Consider the following 24,387-nt stretch of genomic DNA (forward strand, 5'->3'; position numbering starts at 1 on the left):
TTTCTACAAAAGTTTTTTTTTTTTTACAATTGCACAGCTTCTACTTTGTGTCAAAACGAGCCAGTAATAATGATAATGTGAATTTAAATGTTAATAAATAGCAAATTTTCATAAGTATTCATTTCATTGACTTCATAATTGTCACTTAAAAACACCCCCACCGGTCTGTGTATGTTCAGCAATGGTGCCCGCTCTGGGTCAGGCAACACGCGCGTCCCGGCTTGAAACCACGTGACCGGCAGGGCCAGTTTCTGTTGGCTGCGAAGGCTTCACAACGTTCAACAACTGCGCGGAGAGTCACGTGACATCTGCTGCTGCTGCTGGCTGAGCGAAGCGTGTTAGCAGGTAACGAAAAGACTAATGGCTGCTTCTTCCTATTAATTACTGACTAGCCAGTCGTGTGCGTCCCTTAAGGTTATTATGAAAGCATTTTCAGTGTGAGGGAGTCGATCGATCGACCGACTTTCAGAACACGGCGTCCTTTACTCACTAGCTTGCTAACTTGAGTGTATGTGGGCAGGCCGTTCACATGCCGGGCTAGTTAAACATTATGCCGAAATTGGTTATATTAATTTACGTCAAATATTGTTCAATTCACACGTATCACATTCCACATACTAAAGTGTTTATATCGTGTATTTGTAGCGAAAACTACTGCGCATTTCCGTCAGTCACATTTGTTAGCCTACGCTAGCATTAGCTTCTATATTAGGTGGACTTTTAAAATAAGGCGAATTTCTGCACACTTGCACGCATTTGGGTTCTAGCCCATTCCCAAAACACATGGAACAAACTGGATGATATCGATCGATTCACCCGTGGTTTGTCGTAAAAGCAGTTTATAGTCTACGTTAGTCTTCGAGTGGGGTGTCGTGTGAGAGTCGTTCACGGAACAAAGACAAGTGGCCACTAGCCCCGCTAAAGCTAGCTAGCGAGAGCCATGCTAAGCTAACATCAGTATTTATCGCTGCGTTTGGCGTTTAATGACAATAGGTTTGCTTTTACTTCCTCATACGTCTATATTATGACACCACCGCTACAGCTTAAGACTGTTTTTTTACTTTCTGTTGTGTGCCGAGCTTCTACTATTAGTCATCAAGTCAAATTAGACTGCGGTGTGTTGTGGATAACCGAGGGCGATGGTTTGTTTCCACTTTCGTCAAATCGAAACAATTCGGTGTTGATGCGTGTTGTTACTCTTATTATTAAAGTGGTTGCATAACTTTTGCTTCTGCACACTTGTGGTGTTTTTGTATGGCTGACAGCGGGGAGGGTTGTAAGATGACACCCGGACTGTCCCCTCTGGGGGTCTAAATTTAACCCTGCTAGGTGACAGATGGAGTTATAGTCTTACATGGTATAACTCCACTCCACTGCCACCTCACTATATATTAATGAGCCATGCTTTGTAGTCAGTTGTAAACACATTCTGGTTTGTTTGCCATTACGCTAACGCTCCACTTATTTCTCTCTCTCGCTCTCTCTCTCTCTCTCTCTCTCTCTCTCTCTCTCTCTTTCGCTCCCCCCCCTCCAGATTTTTTCTATTTTGTACATACATTGTTTTGTATATACTGTATATGATGACTTCTGTGGTCAGCAATCAAGCCCGGGGAACTCGGGACAGAACGCTGCCCACTACCACACAGACAACACAGCCACAGAAACAGATTCAGGTGGGTGGATGGCAAGTGTTTGCGGTGGCTGCCCCTTCAGACATGTGACCTGAAGCCATGTACCCCCCTACTGCTGCACACTTGGAAAAAACACACATCTTTTGATATTAACTTGAAATATTGAACACAATTAATTGGTATTATTTTATAGTCATTTTGGGTTCAAATTGTGTATTTTGGGTAACGTTTCACACGCTCTAATAAGTAATCACCCAACATATCGTTTACATATATTGAACATAGTTAATCACTTTTAACGTAATTCTGAGTCAAAATGTGTATTTTGCATGGTTTCATTTTGATAAAGGTTCACATGACGACTGATAAATAGATAATCAACCTATGTATCTTTTATTCCAGTCTGTTGGCAATCTTCTGTTTGAACGGCCTGGATTTGAGGCATCACTTTTTTTTTGGTCCACTGACGATGGCTATGGTTTAAATCTGCATAATAATCTATTACCAAACTGAAGGGGAAAGTTGAACAATCACGATAAAGGAGTATCTGAAGTATAAAAACGCACACAACCAACGATAAAACCCCACTCACAGTGACAGGATGTCACCGCCGCGCCGTGCGGGGATTGGAACACCAATATCAATAAAATCTTTGAGATTAAACACAATCAATGCACAAAATAATCATCAAACGTACTCATTTGTTCATTTGATGCAATGAACATCGCGCGCTGTCGTCGTTCTTCATTGCGCCGTGAGTCGTGATTGTGACTGTACACGCTAGGGTCGATATCGGCAAAAAGGTTGTTATGCGCAAGTTTCCCATGGTGGCACAGAACTGCGGAAGTTTAATACGACCAACCTCGTCGTGCACGTGAAGCGGCATCACACGGGGCAACTTCCGACGGGACGGCGCAAACGTCATGAGATATAACAGAAATGAGCGAGCCCCTGTCGTAATGTCGACTTTAAACACGTCATTGAACACCTCCAACCTTGCTATATTATGCCCGGCTGCCGCTACATTGTGGCGCAAAAAGCCAAAGAAAAAGTCAAGCACATGGTCTGAATGAATCATTAGATGTTTGCTTAGCCGAGCTCTCTTGAGATTTGGCAAACTTCAATGTTTTGTGCGACTTTCGAGGCACGGTTTCCACAAAATCTTCAATGCAGTCGGAACAGAGCTTCCCCTGTATTGTGTTTACACGGCACCGGGGTCTGTCTCAATAAATAACATTCTTGTTTTGATCATTTTGTCTCACTGAAGCCTTCTTTCACGCTCAGGCAACAGCAGAACAGATCCGTTTGGCCCAAATGATCTACGACAAAAATGACGCCGTCTTTGAGGGCAAAGTCAAACAGGTATTTGGGTTGTTGTGCCCTCGTTTCTTTGTCCGTTCTCTGACATTGCGGATTATAAATTAACGAGCGAAAATGCCGACCCCACAGCTGATCGAGGTCACCGGCAAGACTCAAGACGAGTGCATGGTCGCCCTCCACGACTGCAACGAGGATGTAAACAGAGCCATCAACTTCCTGCTGGAGAGCACGTCGGACACAGTGGTACGCCGTCACGCGCCATTTTATCCCTCCTCAGTTGAATTGTTTATTTTGCATCGTCAGAACTCGTGGGAGACCGTCGGGAAGAAGCGCAGCCTCGGCAAAGAAGGAGGCCCCTCGGAGGTAAAGGAGAGCCGAGAAAAGAAGGGAGGAGAGCGGGAGGCCAGTCGAGGGCGGGGGGGTTCCAACAGGAGGGGCCGTGGTATCAGCCGAGGCCGTGAAGGTAAGCCGGGGACAAAAGACACTTGTTTTTTTTTTTTACGGTGATGGTCCTTGACAGTTGTGAGAACAAATTTGAATATAAGGTGTAGCTAGTACCATTATGTAGGGATTTCAATGTTCTACCATTTAAGGCTTGAATGAGTGAGTGCTCAGGTTTTGTACTGCAGCCGAGGGGGTGTTTGTTAGCCTAAACTGCAAGGAGGACGGGTGTTCATTGGAAGAGAGAGGCTGCAAATTTTCAAATTCTATAAGAACTTCATTTTTCAACGTTGATAATGATTTGGAGTGTATGAGAAAGTGGAAAGGAAGGAGATGTCTTGGACCACATTGTCATTTCTTACGAAGTGCTGTATACTGTATTGCACAACACAGCAGCAATAAAACCAATGTTGTAATAACAGTAAAGCGCAAACTACTCAGGCAGCAGTAATGCCACCGATGAGTTAGTTTCATGCCACCAGCTGAGTAGCACTTTTTAAAGCGGATGCAGAGGTAGATAAAGCTGCTAGATGCTGACTACTCATGATACTTCAAATGCAGCTATGCCCCCTTGTGAAGTTAATTAAAAACAAAAAAACACATGCATAGGTTGCTTACAGCGACAGCTGTTAATGCCAGTGCTTTTTGACCCGGTTCTTATTAGACACCCAGGGGGTTATTGCTTTTATAGACCATGCACCTGGCCACTGTCGGAGACTCGAAGTTTTGTAACATTTACGGGAGTGCTTCTCAACTGTTGGGTCGCAACCCAAAAGCGGGTTTGCCGGTCGTGCCAAAAAAATAAATAAAATAGTGTAATGACGTAAAGTCCCTGAACGCACCTCGTACCTGTGCTATTTGCTTGCTGGCACGCACCACGAGGTTGCGTGCCACATTTACGGGCAACTTTGGCCAAGCTTGAGCAGGATGGGAAGGACATCAAGTGTGAACTTAAAGTGGCGTCCGTCCGACACATGGCTAGATCGCCTTTCCATCTGCTGGAGAAGAGCGCGCTATCAAGAGACGAGTGTCTCACTGCTCCAGCTAAAGTTGTCTGACGTGGGGAGGTCCGCCCACAATGAAGACTCACAGGTACATTTTCATGCCTAGTTCGATCTATTCATGCCCAGTGGTCTACAGAGAAAATAGACCTATTATTATTATTAGAAACTATTATTTAAAAATAATATATTTTAATAATAGGAGTGTAATAGGAGTCTAAAGGTACACACACTTTTTGTTGAAATAATTTTTGAATTTTGCGGATAAAAAGGTGTTGTTCCTGAGCAGGAAGCAGGTAGGATATAATGCTTGCAACACGTCAGAAAGTAAGGACCCTCCATGCAGCCAAACAAGATATTTTAAGAAGTTTTGAGTTGAGAAATTTCCACAATTTGAGTCCCCGCTTGTCAACAAGTGATGGTGGTGGTGGAGGATTTATGGTATATTGTGATAGTTGCATCTTTTACTTTTGTTGATGCATTTCTTTCTGGTGGTGATTCATTCATTTGTGAGGTGTGCGATAACCTGTGTCATTATCCTGACGTCTTACTAACCTTTCGTCCTGGGCTTCCAGGTCGTGCCGAGGAGAACGGTCTGGAGGTGGTGCCAGGAGAAAAGGGAGGAGAGCGTGGACGCAGGGGGCGGGGCAGAGGTGAGCGTTGCATGAAATATGTTGCCTTCACTGTCAGCACTTCCTTCTGATGTGTGATTTTTGGTGAGAGTATTTCATGATGGATGGACAGTGAACTTTCCAAGGTTCAAAAGTGCTGTATTTGTTCTTACTGCTGTGAGTGATTCTAAACCTGAGCTCAATGTCATAGTCTTGAACATGAGATGATTTGTGCTTTTTGTCTGTCACGTTGGTGGTGACAGCCCATCATATCAGCTTTCACCAGCAGTAATCCTCGGGACTAATTTGATGACTGGGTGTAATTTTAAAGTGACTTTGTGCATCCTCTCTCAGGGTGCGTTCACACATGTCATTTTTGGTCCAGATAAAACAAACTCTAGTCCCTCTGCTTTGCTAGTACGATTTGTTTGGGCCCGGGCCAATCAGGCGGACTAAGACCACTTGACGGGTGGGTCTCTGTTTTGCTTGCAAGTGAACTGTAGCGCTCAGTCGTGTGCAGCCAAGTCGACCACTGGCCGCACCTAAACACTTGATAGGATGTCACCAAATGAAAGTTGAAGTAAAAAAGTTAACGAACAAGCGGTTATCCTTCCTCAGTGTAGCTGAGCCCGAGGCACATGCTGTATTCTTCCGCCGCGTGCGAGGCACACATGGTATTCTTTCGTCGCATGCGCTGTGAATTGTTCTCGAGTGAGTCTTGTGTTTACTCGGGATGCTCCGATCGGGGTTTTATGCTGCACCGATCATCCATGAGTGAAATCGGCCGATACAATAACAATCATTTGGATTAATTATAATTTTTTCCAATTTATTTATGATGAGTCCTCCTGGCCAGGGGTGCCGTATAAGGCGGACAAGTCAGGACAATTCCAAGGTCCCCTGACTGCCATGGGGCCCAAAAAATAGGTAATTACTAATAAAAATACTCCATACTGCTCAGTGTGAAGGAAAATGGGAGGAGGACGTGTGAATGCTTACACAACTGCAGTCAAGTGCACACCAAGCATCTTTATTTATTTATTTCTTTTTGGTCTGGGCAAGAATACAAGACTACAAGTGTGAGCACACCCTAAGGTAGTAGAGAATGTGTGCCTGGGTGAGGATTAGTCTTCTGATCTGTGAGCCAGTGTCATGATGGTGTGTTTTTCTCCATGCATCGTCTTCAGCGGATTGCATCACATGTTTGGGGACTTAACATAGCGAGCAACGTCTATTTGTGTCGACAAGCCTTCCAAGTATTTTGGCTCTCAACATTTGTGGAATGAGTTTAGTCCTCACAGCTGCCTCCTATTGGGGTTCAGTGGGGGTGTGTGCTGATATGGTGTGGGCCTCCACGTCCTCCTTAACATGCAGGTTAGTACCTAGAGATCCAACGGTTCAGTGTCATATTTTGGGGAGGGTGGGGAATGTCCAAATCTTTGGCGTGCCCTGCAACACAAGTTGATTTTAATAGTCACCATTTACCGAGAACGACACCAAATGTCACTTGAAGGTTTTGTTTTTTAGAGGGTGAAAGTACAATAACAGCAGGTGAGACAAGGTCACATGTTGCTTGTGTGTGTTCTCAGGGGCAGGTGGCCGAGGCAGAGGAGGAAGAGCAGCTGTAGGCAGCAGGTTCTCCCAGGGAATGGGGTAAGAAGACGTTTTATTCTCAAGGAAGATGGCAGGTGCTGATGTTTATTCCAAGCACATATCTGAAAATATATATGTGGACAAGACAGTCTCTGAACCTCCTTGGGAAATGTGCTCGTCAGCGGCAACATGCCCACCCCCATTTGCTCATATTCTCATATTTTTCATATTCTCAGCACCTTCAATCCTGCCGACTATGCCACCAACGCTGCTGGTCGCCACGAGACTTGGGAGGGTGACGCCAATGAGCCTGCTGAGACAACTGGTAAGGAAGGTGATGGACTATAAGCTGAAGCGTTTTCATTGGGTGCACTCGGTGTGCAGCGTGTGATGTGGTAGCACCCTGTCAAATCCGCTTAATTTTTTTCCAAATTCCGTTTTTGTACCCTTTACACTTATTTTACCAGCATAGACTATTTACTTTTGTGGCAGTAAATAAAATATCAATTAAATGCAAGCATTTATTGATGCAATAATATTGATGGCCAGTATTTGGGAAAGGGATGTAGCTTGGCTAACTGTTCTAATGGGATGTCAGCCTCTGCACACATTGCTACAAAATCCTCAAACTGTAATGCCCAATGCAATTCCAATTACATTAAATAAGATTTTTTTGACACCCCTTTTTGCTTACACAATTAGGCAGGATGTGGCGAACAGCACTCTCATTCGGAAGTGTGTTGTGCGCGTTGAGAATATCTGATGGTTGAGACGAGCTGGGAGCAAGAATAAACATGCCTCTCATCCGTATTTCACTCCGAGCTTGCACGACGTCCATGGGCATCGTAAAACGCTGGTTTACATTAAGAAGCAAACACAGCGTGGTGTAAACAAACGCACAGCCTGAGTCACAGAGGCACTGGCATGCTCTGCTAAACTAAGCTAACCCCGCTAGTTTCCATTCATTCGCCGTAAGAGAGGAGTTTTTTTTCTCCAACTTCTGCTGGTGTATCAGGTCGCCGTTTCAACATGTTTAGTTTTGAGGGGGTGGGATAGTGCTTACGATGAGATTTTGCCACGATTGAGCAGTCCGCCAGGGAAATACTTCCCCACACAAATGTTCCTTCTCCTAAATGACAGTGTTTCATTCACATTACGTCAATTTCCATGAGATTGGCACACACACACACGATTATTGTGATAGCAATGGTGCCTCTGCTGTGAGGCGGGCTTATCCTGGGACAAGAAGTGTCTGTTTTGTATGAAAAGTCTCAGTGCATGCGCTTTGACATCCTCATGATATAAGCCTGTGTGTCCTCTTTGTCTTGGGGCCCTCTCCCGTAGACGGCAACATTGAAATATGCTCTCTGCTCGATCAGTGCCTTCCCAAAGCTTTGATAATAAAACAGATTAAAATATACAATTTGGTTTTGTGGACGGTCTTTATTAATAGACAATTGCCAAAACGTTATGAATAATCATTCATTAAAGGTTCAACCATCGGCCGGTTTCGTTAATGTGGAAATCATAGGGCCCGGACTGGCATCAGCAATCAATTGAAATGTTGCAACCTGGTGCACGTTTCCTACGTTTGCCACAAAATGGCTTGTTTTTAATTTTGGAGTTTGATGTATTCCGTTGTAGTGCTGACAAGTGAAATTCATCTAACATTGTGTCACTGATATGGCTACTGTGTTGGTGTTGTTTTTTCCAGCAACATGGGGAGGCAACTCGGAAGACTGGACTTCAGAAGACTGGAATGAAGACGTAAGGGGGGGGGCACTATCAGTATGTTGAATTTTATTTTTTCCCCCCATGTGATTAAAGTTATGTTATGTGATAGCCTCAACAGGGGCACAATTAATACAAGGCCAACTGGTATGCAGTAGTAGGTGCTTCTGTTGCAGTTGGATCTTGCACTTGAATATGGAGGCATTTAAATCTGGTCGTCAGGCTCTACTGCTAATTGTTTCGTATCTGATCATTTGAGTGTAGAGCTATGAGTGTGAAGTTTGGACCTCTGTTAAAACAGATATGGTGCTAATGGAGTGAGGTTCCCCCAGGCTGGCCAAGTTAGCCTCGCCATCTGTGTCTTCAATACCTTATGAGCAGGCGTTTCCATCTGCCACCAGGCTGCCCACTCGCTGACGTAGCAATTTCTCCGTAGTAGTAGTAGTAGTAGTAGTAGTAGTAGGTTCGAGCTACTTTTGCTGCATTTGAGTGTGGAGGTGTTTGCCTGTCTTTCTGCTTTCTTTCAAGGTGGTTATGTGTTGGATGCTTAGAAGTTGTAGTTGTAACCGGGAGGAGCAGATTTACAACATGGAAAAAAAAAGAGAAACGCTTTACCTGTGAGCTGACGAATGACAGCCAGCAGGACCTGGCAGGCCAGGGCGGCCAAAGGCTCACTGGGGGACGGGGAGAGTGAGGAGGAAGTGTCTGCTACATATTATATAATATATATTATATTATTATAGTGCGAATCGAGATCACTTCTTTTTGTGCAGTCCTACCCTGTAGGATACATTGTGGTCATTTTCCTACCATACATTTTACTTTCTTCTCGGAATAAAGGTGTGTGAGCCCACTTTGGTGGTGAAAGTGTGGCTGTGTTGATTAAAGTTTGCCTCTCCTTGTCCACAGTTGTCCGAGACCAAAGTATTCACTTCCTCTTCCACTCCAGGAAACCACATCCCACCTGGACAGAAGTGAGTCTTGCCGCTGCTGACATGCACTCCCATTTAAAAACATTTTTTTGTAGAATGACAAACATTTTGTTTCTCGCTTCTTCCAGTGTGGACCTAACGAGCCTCTTGCCAAAGTCTGGGGGCGGTTCTGTGGAGTCAGACCTGGTTGATGGGCCTGAGGATTTGGGCCAAAGCCTGGTTTTCACCAACTCGCACCACAATGGACGCACAGCAACACACAGCTACGCCCACGCCACAGCCAACAGTTACGCCCACGCCGCCTCTGCTAGCACAACTTACGCGCATGCCGCCCTGGTACAGACAACCACTCCTTCATCCACTAACGCTGCTGCATGTCAGTCATGTAACTGTTGTTTTCGCTTCCCGTCCTCCCAGTCCTCAGTCCTGGGCTCTGGTTTTGGGTCCCTGAGTGCACCAAAGCCGGCGCCTGCATCGGACGCCAGGACAGCAGAGCAGCTCAACGGACCTCGGCTTGGTCAGAGAGCGAGTCAGACTTCGGCCGCCCCCACCAGCAATGGTAGTGTTTCCAAAGATGCAGTGCCGCCTGCAGTACCAAGCCCCGCTCCTCCCTCTGTCACCTCGGTGGAAATCAGACCTCAGAGACTGGACAACGGACCTACTACTGGCCTACACAGTACGCTCCCATCAGTTATCTACCAAAGTGTGTTGTTCTGTGCATGATATGGTTCCTGTTCCCTGTAGTGGAGATGAAGCTTCAGCCAGAACCATCAGCGGTACTCAGCCAGCTAGCGCAGAGGCACCAACCATCATCCATCCTTCCCACCACAGATCCTCTGGTTCTGTCTCATTCGCATGCCCCTCAAGTCCCCACACCACCAGGTAAGATGGTCTTTATTTAAACACCATTTGCTAAAAGTTTGAGTACTTGTCAAGTTCTTGATTGGTTACAAATCCTCTTCCAACCTCTTCAGGTCACGAGTCGTCAGTCCTTCCTGTAAGAGACGGGGCCTCTCCAGGATTGAAGCCGCCTGGTGTGGATCCGCCCATCACAGAAACTCCTGTGCGACAGCTCAAGGCACAGAAGCGCAGGGTGCCGCCTCCCTCCAAGGTGCCTTGATTGTGGTTTTTATTGTATAGTTTATTATTATCATCACATTGCACGTAATTGTAACTTTTGTGGTTCATACACAGTATCAAAAACAATGAGGATGTCTGGTGCGATACATGGTCATCTACAACCTTACATTTGTAGTTTACCAACCACAGGGTTATGCAACTCCTGTATGTATCTATAGCTTGCTGTCCATCTTAACTTAGGAAAAATAAACTAGGTGTACATGTATGCGGTATAATACAATATATTACATCTGGCTGCGGGGGTTACCAAGGCGGCCTGTGACTAAAGTGCACCAGCTTAGCATATATATGACAGACAAATGTGCTTTCATCATTAATTCAGTAAGTTTAGTTCTACTCACTCTCTTCAATCTGGTTGTCAGATACCCTCGTCAGCAGTGGAGATGCCGGGCTCAGCCGACGTTTCGGGCCTTAACGTTCAGTTTGGAGCTCTGGACTTTGCTTCAGAGACTTCTGGGACAGTGGATGTGGCCCAGAAGGAGCAAACTCCTGCACCTCCGGTGGCCATGACTGCCGCCACTCAGCAGACACAGAGCAGCCTGTTTTCCAAACCTCCTGGATCTGTCAGGTATGTCCTATCCTCTAATTACAGTAAGTCCAGTCAAACTTGTCTATAGCGGCCACTAGAGGGAGTCTGCAAAAGTGGCCTCTATAGACAGGTTGGCATCCAGTTTGAATGTTGACCAGTAGAGGAAAAAAGGGAAAATAATAATAATAATGTTGACCAGTAGAGGCCACTGCGGACTGCGGATAAAAGTTGTGCAGCACTATTAGGCTTGTTATTATCATGGTTCATGGTTTTAATTCTTCCTGAACATGCATATGAGTCAAACAGTAGCACATCACATAGTACAATTCACAATTTTGCATGTCCAAAAAGGAGTAGGAAGAAGCAAAGCTTATTTAATCCTACCCCTCATCAGTTTCACATCAGTTGCAATACATTTATTTACCTCTTGTTCTTCCAAGTGTACTTTGTAGGTCTACATGACAATGTAGTGCAATCATAGCCAAGGTTTTTACTTACTAAAAGGAAGCTAGAGGCTTAATAATAACTGATAGAATATATCCACCACCCACAGAACAAAGCTGTGCTAGTAATGTCTTACGCTTGTTTTTAATATTTTACTTTTTATACGGCAGAGTGTCATTACAGCTTTAGTTCATCAGGAAGTGACGGGAAGTGACGGTGGGCGTCCCGAGCAGGAGAGCTAGGCTCAGTGCTAGCTGTGAGTTTCAAGAGAGTTGGGAAGTGTGTTTATGTTGGCGTGGATGTAAAGTCCTGCAGTGTTCTCCGCTGTTAATAAAGCCATTAAAGTGCATCGGCGACGTGAGTCTCTCCTTCCCCACAACAAGCGGCATTACAGTATTGACCAGTGCACACCAGGAAATAAACGGTGTCATTTCTTACAGGCATTGGCTGGACAGCTATGTAGTGGGGCTTGTTTAACCTTTGCCTTGTGGGCAAGCAGGAAGGAGAGACGATGCTGAGAGATGTGTGTGTGTTCTGAGCTGCTGTCTGGTGGCCGCGTTCAGTAAATAAAGTTGGCAGAAGCAACAGGAGAAGTTTCCTTCTTTGCTTCGGAGCTGAATAACACTGACAAGTTAACGGACTAGTAGCGAACGGAAAAGAAGACGGCTTTGTTTGTGTTGAATACAGAAGATGAGGACTTTGATGGATTTGTGGATGAGGATTGATGAAAAATAACATGAGTACATTCTAAAATACTTCAATTAAGTACAACCGAATTCATTTTTGCTGCCGCATGCATGCTGGCGTATGTTGTTTTTTTATTGTAGCGTCGCTGGGAGCACGTCCTGTTCCCAGCCTAATTTGCGGTAATGTTTTGGTGCAAATGCTCTTAAAGTTACATGTTTGACCAGGAAATAGCAAGCTCAAAAGAAGACGGCTTTTTTATGTGGAACAACTGACAGTTTGTGTGGATCTTGTGAATGATTGTGACTGAGCTAGGACTCAGTAATTAAAGTCTACACACGACGGCTTCATTGATTGAAAAATTAAACTTTTTCGTGCATGAAGCTTCTAATTGAGTTGGTAATTTGGCGGCTATATGCAGTCAGATATTGACCAAGGGAGACAAAATGGGTGGCCGCTGGCTGCATGAGACAGGTGACTGCTATACACAGGGTCTATAACATGTAAATTTGCTGCGGGGGATTTTTTCAGTGGCTGCTATAGGCAGGTGGCCGTACTTTGCGGAATTTACTGTACTACTCTACTGTACTAATCTACTGTACTTTGTGGAATTTTGGAACCTCATAATGTAATTTACTGTCTTGTTGCTTAAACAGCGAACACATGAGCACCTTGCCCACCCTTCCTTCAGCCGTGCCGGAGTCCAGCTTCCCCTCACCGTCCTTGGGCTTACCCACTGTCACGCCCTCCCCGTCCCTGGGTCTACCCGGTGCGTCCGCACCGCCCTCCACCACGACTACGACACCTAGCAAGCGTGTAGAGAGCGCTGGTCCCCGATCCCTGCCGCCGCACTTAGCCTTCTCTCAGAACAAAGAGAGCCCTGCATCTTCTGCTGCACCCCTCACAGTAAGGAATAGTGTGCACGAGAGAGCCAAAGAAGGAATTGAAGAATTAATCTTTTTTTCTTCATGTCCTAGAATGGTTACTGTGGCATGAAGGCGCAGAACTCACAGGATGGTGAGTCTGCTGTGGGGCATGGCTTCCCGTGTCACATGGACACAGTTTTAACACTCTTTACATATTCTTTTCAGCTACACAATCGCCGAGAACTGTGAAAACGGAGTCTCCAATCATGTCAAGTGACAGCGGCCCCGCCCATCACACACCTTCCCCTGCAGCTACTACCTCCCACTCGGCACCCATTCCCTCACTCAACAGGTAAGAGATGCGCCACACACTTGTAGCTTAACATGTAATGAGCTGTTTGCCCACACTGACACATGCTGACAAATAGATGTAACTTGCTTTCCAGCCACGTGAGCAGTTCTCACTCATCTGGACCGACCCACACTACAAGCTCCTCTCTCCCGGTGAACAAAAAAAGACGTCCTTTTACCAACGTCCCGTGGTCACGTTAAACAGGAGGTATAATGTAAGGATGTTTCCTCCTCAGACAAGCAACGAGGAGACCGCCAGCAATCTTCATGGCTTCTCCACGTCGTCCAGCCAGCCTGTGAATGTCACCAATCCATCCTCGGCTCCCATGGCTGTCAGCAGTTCAAGCGCCAATGTCCCACACCTGTCTGGAGCGCCGGGCCTGACCCCTAACGGCACAAATGGCACACTGTCAGCTGCCAACAGCCGCACGGCAACCCTGCTCACCACCACTTCCGGTAGGCATGTTAAGGTTTCTTTACAATGAGAGGTCGTTTTTCTCCAACAATCTTTTGATGTTTCCTCCAGGTAAAGCTCCTCCCAACTTAGCCCAAGGAGTGCCCCCTCTGCTGGCCAGTCAGTACATAATGGGCCCTGGTGGCTTGCTCCCTGCTTACCCGGTAATGTTAAATGTCAAACACAAAATACAAAAGTTATATTTATTTGCTAAATTTAACTGTACCCTCGCCCCCCAAAAATATACAGCAGATCTATGGCTACGAGGACCTGCAGATGCTGCAGTCTCGCCTCCCTATGGTGAGTCTGCTGTGATGGCAACCAGATGTTTCTTTATCTTGTATATTGAATAGAACATGGAATGAGATAAATCGTCTATTGCAATGGGGGCAAACATGCATGAAACATGCGTGGGTGTCCAAATTGTATCCTAGGGGCCAGCTGTGAAACGTCACTCATTGCGCAAATAAAATAAGACTGTATGAATTGCCTGTGAAAGATGCCCTATTAAAGGAAATATTGCAGTATTATGATGTATGGTTATGATATATTATCATGAAAGTGGTTTATTTGGGGACCAAACGAGGCGAGAGAAATGTTTTAGTTGAAATACAAAAATGAATCCTTCCCAGGAGTCCAAAGGGTTAAAGATGCTAAAACCAAACCAATGTAAGTCAGTATATGTTCATCTGTATGAATTAAAAATAGAGCTTTGTGTTATAGTTGACAAAGCAAATTGGTGTATTATCTAATAATATATCTCGGTAATAATTCATACATTTTATTTTTAGAATATGCAGAGGGCCAATAAACAAGCTGCATGCCGAAAATGACCCCTGGTCTATTGCGTGTTTTCAATAGTTGCTTTTGGTGTACACAGGACTACTATGGTGTAACATTCCCTGGTACTACGGCTACCATGCCTGGAAGAGACGGCCTTGCCAATAATCCTTACACAGGTTAGTCTTTTGTATTGTGCTTGTATTTCACAAATCTTTGCCTAATATATAATTTCATCATACGTTACATGGCCAAAAATATTGCAGATGTCATGGCTCACTGTGCTCTTTCTTGTGCAGGTGAGGCCACAAAGTTCGGCAGGAATGACTCTTCATCTCCGGCCCCTCCGACCAGCCTGTCCACAGCTGGCGTACAATCTCAGCCCCAGCAGGCGCCCCAGGCTGGTGCACAGGGCCAGGGTCAAGGCCAGAGCCAAGGGCAGCAGACTCAGAACCAGGCCTTCCTCAACCCGCCATTGCCACCCGGCTATGGATACACTGGTACACATTACTTGCTACATTTTCACATACTTTCCCAACCCCCCCCCCCAATTGAGGCATCTTTTTGTCTTTATGCTTGTGTCCACAGGTCTGCCGTACTACGCCGGCATGCCCGGGGTGCCCTCGGCCTTCCAGTACGGCCCCACTGTCTTTGTGCCTCCTACTTCAGCCAAGCAACCCGCAATGGGCCTGGCTAACCCCTCCAACCAGTACCACCAACAGCATCAGCCCAGTTATGGACAGCATGCGTACGGCACAGGTAGGACTGACCACACGCAACAACCAGTATTATTTTTTTTGAAGTCATCATTTTCATGACTTGATTAGGCAGATTATAGAAACATACTGTGGAACCTCTAAATTCTAACGCCACTGACATTTTGTTTTTACACATCAAACGCTGACATTTACTTACAACAGCAGCAGAAATACAATAAAGAGATGTAAACAGTAAAAGTGAAGACGCGCAGTGCAGTCTCCGCATTCTATACTGAAAGCAAGAAATCGTGTTTACCTGAAATGCTCGAAATGTAGCCCGGATGTTTGTTTACCTAACATGCAAAGAGGACGGGGCTTTAATTAGAAGCACATTCAAAGTCATTACATATAACAATTTCATTTTGAACTTTATTAATGATTCGAGCAGAGGTGTCCAGGCTTTTTCCAGTGAGAGCGAAAAAGGGTGAAAAAGTGTATTGAGTATGAATTTAGGTCACAGGTGTCAAACTCGAGGTTGATTTTCGTGGCCCACGAAAGCCTTGAAATAATGCATGTCAAAACACGTAAACAAAAAAGGTTTTAAATTATGTGCATCAATTTATTCTTTTATTTTTAATTTGTTATTGCTTACATTAAAAATGATCATTTAAAAAACAAAAATAATAGCGAAATTCCAAAAGACACTTGATTGTTCTTGTTAAATGTACATATTCTGTCAATTTTTACAGAAAATTTGTTCTGCATACAGTTGGAATTTCTTATTTTTAAGTTTTCAAAGCCCATTTAAAATGAATTATACAATACTTTTATACTCTAATTTCTGCTTGACAACTTCACTTCCGATTTTAAGTAAGTAGATAATATCCAGTCGTCCCTCGTTTGTCGTGGTTTATTGGTTCCAGGCTTGATATGTACATTTCTGCAAAGTAGGATACATTTTTGACCATTATTAGAGCCCTGTAGACATCAAATAACACCTCTAGTTACTGCACATTGCACAACACACAACACAAATGTGCAGGCTATGGCATCACTGCAGGGACACGAGACGGATGCCGCTTTAACAATAGCATGCTACCAGGCTAATTAGTTAGCATCCGATTCATTATTTTTTCTAAAGTAAGTGTTTGAAGGAAGAAGGCAAAGACGTACCACTTCCCTTTTCATGTCGGACATGCCATGGCTGACTTCATGCAGTGTGAAGGTAATGTAATCTAACCATCAGTGTAACATTTCTGAAGCCTAGTATATGACTTTTCTTTCAATATTTTTTGTCGAATAGCAATTTAGGAAGGGACGACGAAGTAAATAAATGTGGAATAATATCATGAGGCAAATAATACATTTACATGCTTTCACAGTTAATGTTCCAACTTCTTAAGTAATCTTCATAAAAATTGTTTTGAAATATCATGACTTTATTCGCCTAATATTTAGACTTTATTCGCATCATGAGTTTTTCCCCTAATCTAATTTTCCAAAAAATAACAGATTTTTATTGTTGTAAAATGACAACCTTTTCTCATCAGACACCCTTTTTCTCCAAATATTATTAAGACGTTATTCTTGTAAAATTACTGCTTTTTTTTTTGTTTTCTTGTTACATTACTGTATATTTTTTGCACAACAATGTTGTAAAAACAGCTGAGTAGCAACATTTGCAAGTGCATGCAGAGTTAGATAAAGCTGCTGGATGCTGATCACTCATAATACTTTGAATGCACGATTAAGTAGGTAATTTTTATTTTATAAACTTGCCTATAGCTGTGACTGCAAATGTTTTTTTTTTGACTCGGCACCAATTAGTGACCCTGGTGGTTATTTGCCTGGCAACAATAGGAGCCTCTACACTTAACAGAAAAGAGGCGTGTGTTGGTATTACTATTGGTATTGATTATCGTAGTTTACAATTGTTGAACAGTAAATCAATTAATCATTTTATGTGTTTGACCTGAGGTTCCATCATACCTTAGTAATAGGAGGGTGTAGTTTTTTACTGCACACCTTGGCAGGCAGGTGAAAGGGTAGCAATGATACATTTTCAAATAATTTGGTGTAATAAATGGTCATGTGGGTCAAGGTCACGTGTAAAACTTTCGTCCACACTTCCAATCACCCAATGCTGCATGTGTGTGGGTTGTGGGTATTGGGCCTTTTGTGTGTTTGGGGTTTTTGGGGTTTTTTGTTTTTTGTTTTTTTTTTGGCTTGTGCTGCATGCGATAGCTCAGCGCCCCCGCCACCACCCCCTTGCTGAGATTGGCTCATTATAGACACAGCTGCCATTGTAGTCAGGTTACCTTACTGCCTTTCTCCCCCCTCCTTCTCCTCCTTCTTCTTCTTGCCAACTTTTGCTTTTCTTCTCGTCACCTCATCTTTCCTGGCTCCTTATCTTCCTGAACCCCCACCCCCACCCCACACATTCTATCTCTTTCTTCCTCCCCCTTCAGCCTTTGACGACCTGTCTCAAGCCCACGGTGGGGAGTACAGTAAGGGAGGGTACGGAGGCTCTGCCCAGTCTCAGGCCAAGACGGCGGGCAGCGGCCCAGGGAAAGGTACACACCCCCAATCACACACTCTCTCACACACACACACACACACAAAGTCACAAAGTCAGTGGGTGTTCAAAGCTGCGACCAATAAGCGCACATGTCCTCTGCACATCACTGAGCAAGGACGCGGTGTATTTTGCACGGATGTAAAAAGCAGAGTGGTTCCTGCTTGTGCACTGCCTTACTTAATCAGCATCTTCCTACTGGCTGACACCCCCCTCCCCATCCCCATCCCCATTCCCCACCCCACCCCCTCCTTTTACTAACAGTGGACCTGAACAAGCGTTTGATACATTCTAACCTTCTTCTTGCCTATTCCATATATTCTTTGTCTTTCCTTCTGCTCTCAGCACCAGGGCTGTCTGGATCAGGCACCAGCGGAGTACCTGACATGAGCGCATCAATCTACAGTAAAACACAGGTGACTTCACCTTCTTACGCTGCCACAACCAGAGCAACGATGGCGCACCATGTTATCCTGTTTTTCAACCATTTCAAGTCCGTGTCAGAGATCCCGCAATCGTGTATTGGAAGTGTGTTGTCCACAATCTAGCCTTGATACTGGAATTTAAACTCTGCTTTAATGTTAATTGGGTTTGCTTGTCCAGGCCTGTCTCCGACTGTGTGTGTCCCTCCAAGAGGTGCTATTGTGCTTGATCCGGTTGCACGAAAGTGGTATAGTGGAAAGTGGAATATGTTCTGACTAGGGCTGTCAAAAATGGCACGTTAACGGCGAAACTAATTTATTTCATTAATTATGTTAAGTTGTTTTGCATAATTAACGCATACGCCTTATGGCAAGCCACATCTCACGGTTAGGACGACAGACGGCAGCACAGTGTAGTTCCTCACAGAGTCTGGCTCTCTTTTAGAACTTCAATCTAACCTGAACACATCAACAGCGGTGCAGTTCCGATGTATTTGCAACTCACAAACGCGTCTTTAGTCACCCCGTCGTTGGAACAACACTTCTTCATTGCTCATAATAACACGGTTGGGTTCTTATCACTCACTCCGTAACTCTTAATTCGGGTGTACAGTTTGCTACATTTAAATATGCTGGAAGATGCACTGAAAACAAGTACATTTACCTTGCGTGACGTCCTTGAACGCAAACCCTCATCGCTCATAACGCGGTTTAAATAGTCATTCAAATGTTGTGCTACTATTAAAGAAACTAGTGTTTGGTAAATGGATTTTTTTTTTTAAAGCAGTGGTTTGTTTTAGCTTGATTTGAAATTGTCACGCACATATATATATATATATATATATATATATATATATATATATATATATATATATATATATATATATATATATATATATATATATATATATATATATATAAAATCCATTAATCTTTCTTTCAATAAAATACAGTAAAAATTGACATATTTCACACATTTCAAATGTTGATTAAATATGTAGATATTTTGAAATCAGATTAATCATGGGTTTCAAATGAATGAATGATTATATGATATATATTTATTTATTCATATACAGTAATGGAATAGGATAGAATTTGACAGCACTAGTTCTGACATGGAGATTTCTTCTGTGGAGTTGTCCTGCTCCAGACAAGGCTATGATCCAGGATCTATTTAATCTCATCCCTTATCTCAGTCAGTAGTCAGCATAAATGGAAAGCAATCATTATTCTACTGCCCGTTACACATGATCACATTCAACTACACATTTGTCATTCATTTCAATCATTGTACATTAAGGGTTTTACATGATGTTGCAATCATTAGATTATTACATCATTTACACATACTGGACTATATACTGTATACTTGTAAAACCCATCCCATATAAATGTACAGTCTGATGCAGTTACATTTACACGATTTCACTCTTATCTAGAGTCAAATTCACCGACGATTTAAATGGATTAGATCATCACAGTACGACTACGTTTTCGGAGGTTACACTGCGCTCCCTCGGAAGCTTGTGGGGCTGGGTGGACTTCTCAGCAGCACCCCCTGCCGCTCAGTGAGAACAGTAACTGCACAACAATACGTAATATGTGCTTTCACTTTTAAGTCCCCAAATACCAGAAAACTCTCAGACGCTTTTTTTTTTTTAATCAAAACGTGTAACAAAGCTTTGTCCCTGAGGACGGAGTTTTTTTTTGTTTTGTTTTTTTCCTCATGAAAAGTCATGAAAAGCCACTTCTCCTTGTTTCTCGTGGTTAATTGGTTCCAGACCCAACCATTTGCCATTATTAGAGACCTCTAGGCATGAAATAACACCCCTATAGTCACCTTTAGGCTCAGGTTACCCAATATAATCAAAGAAAATAAGCCACATAAGACATAAATAGGACTCAGACTCGTGTGTTTCAATAAACGTGGACGTTGGGGATTCAGAGTTTAAATTTAGCTGGAGTCCGGCCACAACAGTAACCCGTGTTGTTGTTATGCTGCTGATTATTATTATTATTAAGTGATTCTTGTGCCTGTGTTGATATGAATAATTATAAAATAATAAGCCTGTCTTGGTGATCACGTCTGGCACGTGTTACTAGTGACACCTAGTGGCCAGTGTAGACTACGCTTTGTCTTGTATTGCCTTAAACTGTGTTTGTATTTTGGTGCATTTAGGGCGTGTTTATGCTTAACAATGCTTAATTTAGTCCAAGAATATGTAACATTTGCTTAAATATGCATTTTTTGGACTAACAATAGGCCGTGGTCAACCACGAAACAGCGATCATTAATTTTTGAAAAACGGTGATAGGACGACTGTATTACTGCAAGAACATCATAAAGTTGTAAATGTGTGATCTTGGGCTTCTTGTCTGTTTTTAACAGTCGTTTGACAAGCAGGGCTTCCACACGGGGACGCCGCCTCCCTTCAGCCTGCCTTCGGCCCTCGGGGGAACGGGGCCCATGACCCCTGGGGGAGCCCCGGGTTTCGCTCCCGCTCCCTTCCTGCACATCCTGCCTCCTCATCAGCAGCCCCACTCGCAGCTGTTGCACCACCACCTCACACAGGACGCACAGGTAACATTCCCAAAGTCCCAAAGATGTACCGCCTACTATAAATTTAAAAACATATATACCTGTATTTATAAATGAGTGTTTGTGTACGTTGTACGTGTATATCAGGGGTGCAAGCACTTTTTCAGCACGATCCTTCGCTTACTATGAAACAGCTGAATGTCAGCTGACTGATGTCACATGACATCTACAAAGTGACGTTTATGCGAGCGACCCGAACAACCTTCGTGATGGACCGAAGGGCACCCCTGGTGTACACTCTCATAAAGACCATCATTATACTTTTCTAGCTTGGTAGCATACCTTGCCTATAGTTTTTTTTTTTTTTTGGGCACTTCAATTATTAATTACCCATTTTTAAAGGCATTGTATTAATTTACTGCGATTGGCTGTTGACCAGTCCAAGGTGTACCCCACCTGTCGGCCATAAGTCATTGCATAGTATAACTACCTGTTTTACTGTGCATATGAAAATAAAACTCTTGAATCTTGAATAAGTCAGCGGGTTAGGCTCCAGCATCCCCCCGTGACCCGAGTGAGGTGAGTGACAGGTGGCATAGAAGATGGATGGATGGATGGATTCATTTATTGAAACTCAAAGTGAGTAATACATTTTTTCAATGTTCATGCTCATGTTTATGTGGTCGAGGCAAAAACTCAAGTGTGGGAGGAGTTCGGTGAGGCCACGGAGCACGACTTTCGGTTGGCCTCAAAGGTTCGGGCAAACCCTTTGGCGCCTCAGAAAGGGGATGTTTACAGTGGGGACGGCGGCCTGCTGACCTCCACTGATGATAGTCGGACGGTGGAAGGAATACTTTGAGGCCCTTCTCAGTCCCACTGATAGAGGAAGCAGAGTCTGAGCACACGAATGCGGACAGTTCCGTCACCGTGGCTGAGGTATCTGGGGTAGTCTCAACGCTCCCCGGTGGCAAAGCTACGGGGGTGGACGAGTTTCGCCCTGAATTCCTCAAGGCTCTGCGTTGTGAGGGACTGTCTTGGCTGACACGTCTGTTCAACATTGCCTGGAAGTCAGGAACTGTACCTCTGGGGTGGTGGTCCCCCTTTTCAAGAAGGGTGACGGGAGGGTGTGTTCCAACTATGGGGGGATCACACTCCTCAGCCTCCCTGGGAAAGTCTTGCCCAACCGGTCTACATGTGCTTTGTGGATTTGGAAAAGACGTTCGACCGTGTCCCTCACGGTGTCCTGTGGGGGGTGCTCTGGGAGTACGGGATTGGTGGCTCGCTACTACGTCCTTGTACAAACGGAGCAGGAGCCTGGTTCCCATTGCCAGCAGTAAGTCTAGCCAGTTTCTGCTGAACGTTGGCCTCCGCCAAGGCTGCCCTTTTTCACCGGTTCTGTTCATCATTTTCACAGACAGAATTTCTAGGCGCAGCGACGGCGTCCAGGGAGTCCAGTTCGGTGGCCTTGGGATTGTTTCTGTGCTATTTGCAGATGATTTGGTCCTGATGGGCTGTGACCTGCAGCGTTTACTTGGGAGGTTTGCAGCTGAGTGAGAAGCTTCTGGGATGAAAGTCAGCACCTCCAACTCCGAGGCCATGGTTCTCAGTCAGAAAAGGGTGGATTGGTCCCTCCGGGTTGGGAATGAGGTCCTGCCCCAGGTGGAGGAGTTCAAGTATCTCGGGGTCTTTTTCACGACAGAGAGAAGGTTGAAGCGTGACTCCGACAGGCGGATCGGTGCAGCATCTGCAGTAACGTGGTCGCTGTACCGGACCGTCGTGAGCCGGAACGCAAAGCTCTCAATTTACTGGTCGATCTATGTTCCCACCCTCACCTATGGTCATGAGCTTTGGGTCGTGACCGAAAGAATGAGATCGTGGATACAGGCGTCTGAAATGAGTGTTCTCCATAGGGTGGCTGGACTCTCCTTAAGAGAGGGTGAGGAGCTCAGTCATCCGGGAGGGGCTCAGAAGACTCGCTGCTCCTTCACATGGAGAGGAGCCAGTTGAGGTGGCTCGGGCATCTAGTCTGGATGCCTCCCTGGTGAGGTGTTCCGGGCATGCCCAGCCGGGAGAAGGCCCCAGGCAGACCTAGGACACGCTGGAGGGATCAAGTCTCCCAGCTGGCCTGGGAACGCCTTGGTGTCCTCCCGATGGAGCTGGAAGAGGTGGCCGGAGACCCGGATAAGTGGAGGAAAATGGATGGGTGGATGATATGTGCTGGAAGTAGATCTTTCTAAACAGTGGAACTCACTCAAGTAGGTCCTGTTTATGTCGACCAAGTCCCGATCTACAGTACCATGTTATCACTAAAGAGCGCCCGCTGAAGTTGGCATCGATACCCAGCCTGTCACTTCTGTCGACAGACCCAAATGTTGTCTTTGTCACTAAGCCACAACATGACACACCTTAGGCTAATTGTACAGGTATACAGTATATGCTTGACCAGAAAAATTACTCAAATGTGTAGAAATATGCATTTGTACATAGGCTCTTAAATGCACTTGGAGATGCCAGGTACTCTACGCAGTTGAGTAATCAGTACTAGACATGGTGAAAAATGAACCTTAATGTTGTGTCCCCCGCCCCCTCCCCCCCAGGGTGGTCCAGGTCAACGCAGTCAGTCCAGCAGCATGCAGCAGAAAAGCCAAGGCAGCAAGTCCAGCTACGGCAGCTCCCCCTACTGGGGAAACTGAGGATTGCTTCCCCAAACATGACCCCCTTCCCTCTTTTGTTAAAAGGCAGTGTGTGTGTGTGTGTGTGTGTGTGTGTGTGTGTGTGTGTGTGTTTGCTGAAAGGGAAAACAAAAACAAGATAAAGACGCACATTACTCTCCCAACGAGCAACCATAGGTGCCCTGGCCCCGCCCCCCTTAACCACACCACCACCTCTACAAGTCCTCAAATCTTTTTGGGTTCTCTTCCTCCCCCTGCCTCCAAATTGGTTGTACATGTAAGATATTTATGTATGTATTTATATAAATATATATATATACTGTATATGTAATAGTAGAACACGACATGGTGGCTGCATTTTATTTTTTGAAGGACTTTTTCTCAACTTTGTTTTGTTTCAACACAGCAGGAAGAGATGTTACATTTAAAAGAAGAAAAGAAAAAGACAATTAGCCAAACAAGGATGAGGAGAGAACGACGGCACTGATGATTTTTTTTTTTTCCCCATGAATGAGGACTTTCCAGGTGGGGGTGGGCTTCATGACGACTAACTGCGTTTCTCTTCATTTTCCATATATTTTTTTTTATACATTATAACCCCTCCCCGCCCCTTCGCCCCCTCCCAAAACATCTGGGCTCCCTATCTTCATTTTGTAGCTCCACAATTGCTCCCTTCACTCATCAAAATTTTATATTTTAATTTAATTTTAATCCTCATTGCCCTCCAAATAAAGGTTCTGAGCAGTTGGAAGTTTAACCCGGCTTGTCATTTTTCCATTTGGAGCGTGTTTATGTGGGAAATCTAACATTTCTTTTCATTTATTCTGTTTAAAAACATAAGTAAAAACATCAAACTACTCTCATTAAACAATATTTTGTTTACAGAACACGATTCTTTGTGAGTAAATAAGACGTAATAATTAATTGCACTTGATTTCATTCCTTTGTTTGGCTTCCAGACTTGTAATAT

The 24,387-nt window shown here is 44.5% G+C and overlaps 1 protein-coding gene across 4 annotated transcripts; it reads left to right on the forward strand.

The window, feature by feature from the left end:
- Positions 1-201: 201 nt before the first annotated feature.
- Positions 202-24,174, forward strand: LOC129179960 (ubiquitin-associated protein 2-like). Of its 4 annotated transcripts, none has more exons than XM_054773848.1 (29): positions 202-345; positions 1,535-1,673; positions 2,916-2,993; positions 3,081-3,194; positions 3,255-3,414; positions 4,969-5,046; positions 6,594-6,657; positions 6,834-6,922; positions 8,312-8,385; positions 9,238-9,302; positions 9,389-9,596; positions 9,678-9,936; positions 10,005-10,142; positions 10,235-10,371; positions 10,763-10,968; positions 12,714-12,963; positions 13,035-13,074; positions 13,149-13,275; positions 13,370-13,427; positions 13,511-13,730; positions 13,801-13,892; positions 13,978-14,028; positions 14,609-14,687; positions 14,808-15,008; positions 15,097-15,267; positions 17,675-17,779; positions 18,127-18,197; positions 20,596-20,787; positions 23,343-24,174. In XM_054773848.1, exons 2-29 carry the CDS (start codon positions 1,578-1,580, stop codon positions 23,436-23,438), a joined length of 3,519 nt encoding a protein of 1,172 aa, XP_054629823.1. In that variant the 5' UTR covers positions 202-345; positions 1,535-1,577; the 3' UTR covers positions 23,439-24,174. The 4 variants fall into 4 exon arrangements, with proteins under 4 accessions (XP_054629823.1, XP_054629824.1, XP_054629826.1 ...); XM_054773849.1 differs by having other exon boundaries at positions 8,312-8,364; XM_054773851.1 differs by lacking the exon at positions 17,675-17,779.
- The last annotated feature ends 213 nt before the right edge of the window (positions 24,175-24,387 follow it).

Source organism: Dunckerocampus dactyliophorus, chromosome 4 (assembly GCF_027744805.1).
Source record: "Dunckerocampus dactyliophorus isolate RoL2022-P2 chromosome 4, RoL_Ddac_1.1, whole genome shotgun sequence".
NCBI lineage: Eukaryota > Metazoa > Chordata > Actinopteri > Syngnathiformes > Syngnathidae > Dunckerocampus > Dunckerocampus dactyliophorus.

What these genes read in the sequence shown, in the direction of transcription:
- LOC129179960 (XM_054773848.1), top strand. Translation starts at nt 1,578, where the DNA reads ATGATGACTTCTGTGGTCAGCAATCAAGCCCGGGGAACTCGGGACAGA. An exon ending in AGCCACAGAAACAGATTCAG is followed by an intron (nt 1,674 to 2,915) that starts GTGGGTGGATGG and finishes TTTCACGCTCAG; the next exon opens with GCAACAGCAGAACAGATCCG. An exon ending in TAAGGGGGGGGGCACTATCA is followed by an intron (nt 8,386 to 9,237) that starts GTATGTTGAATT and finishes CCTTGTCCACAG; the next exon opens with TTGTCCGAGACCAAAGTATT.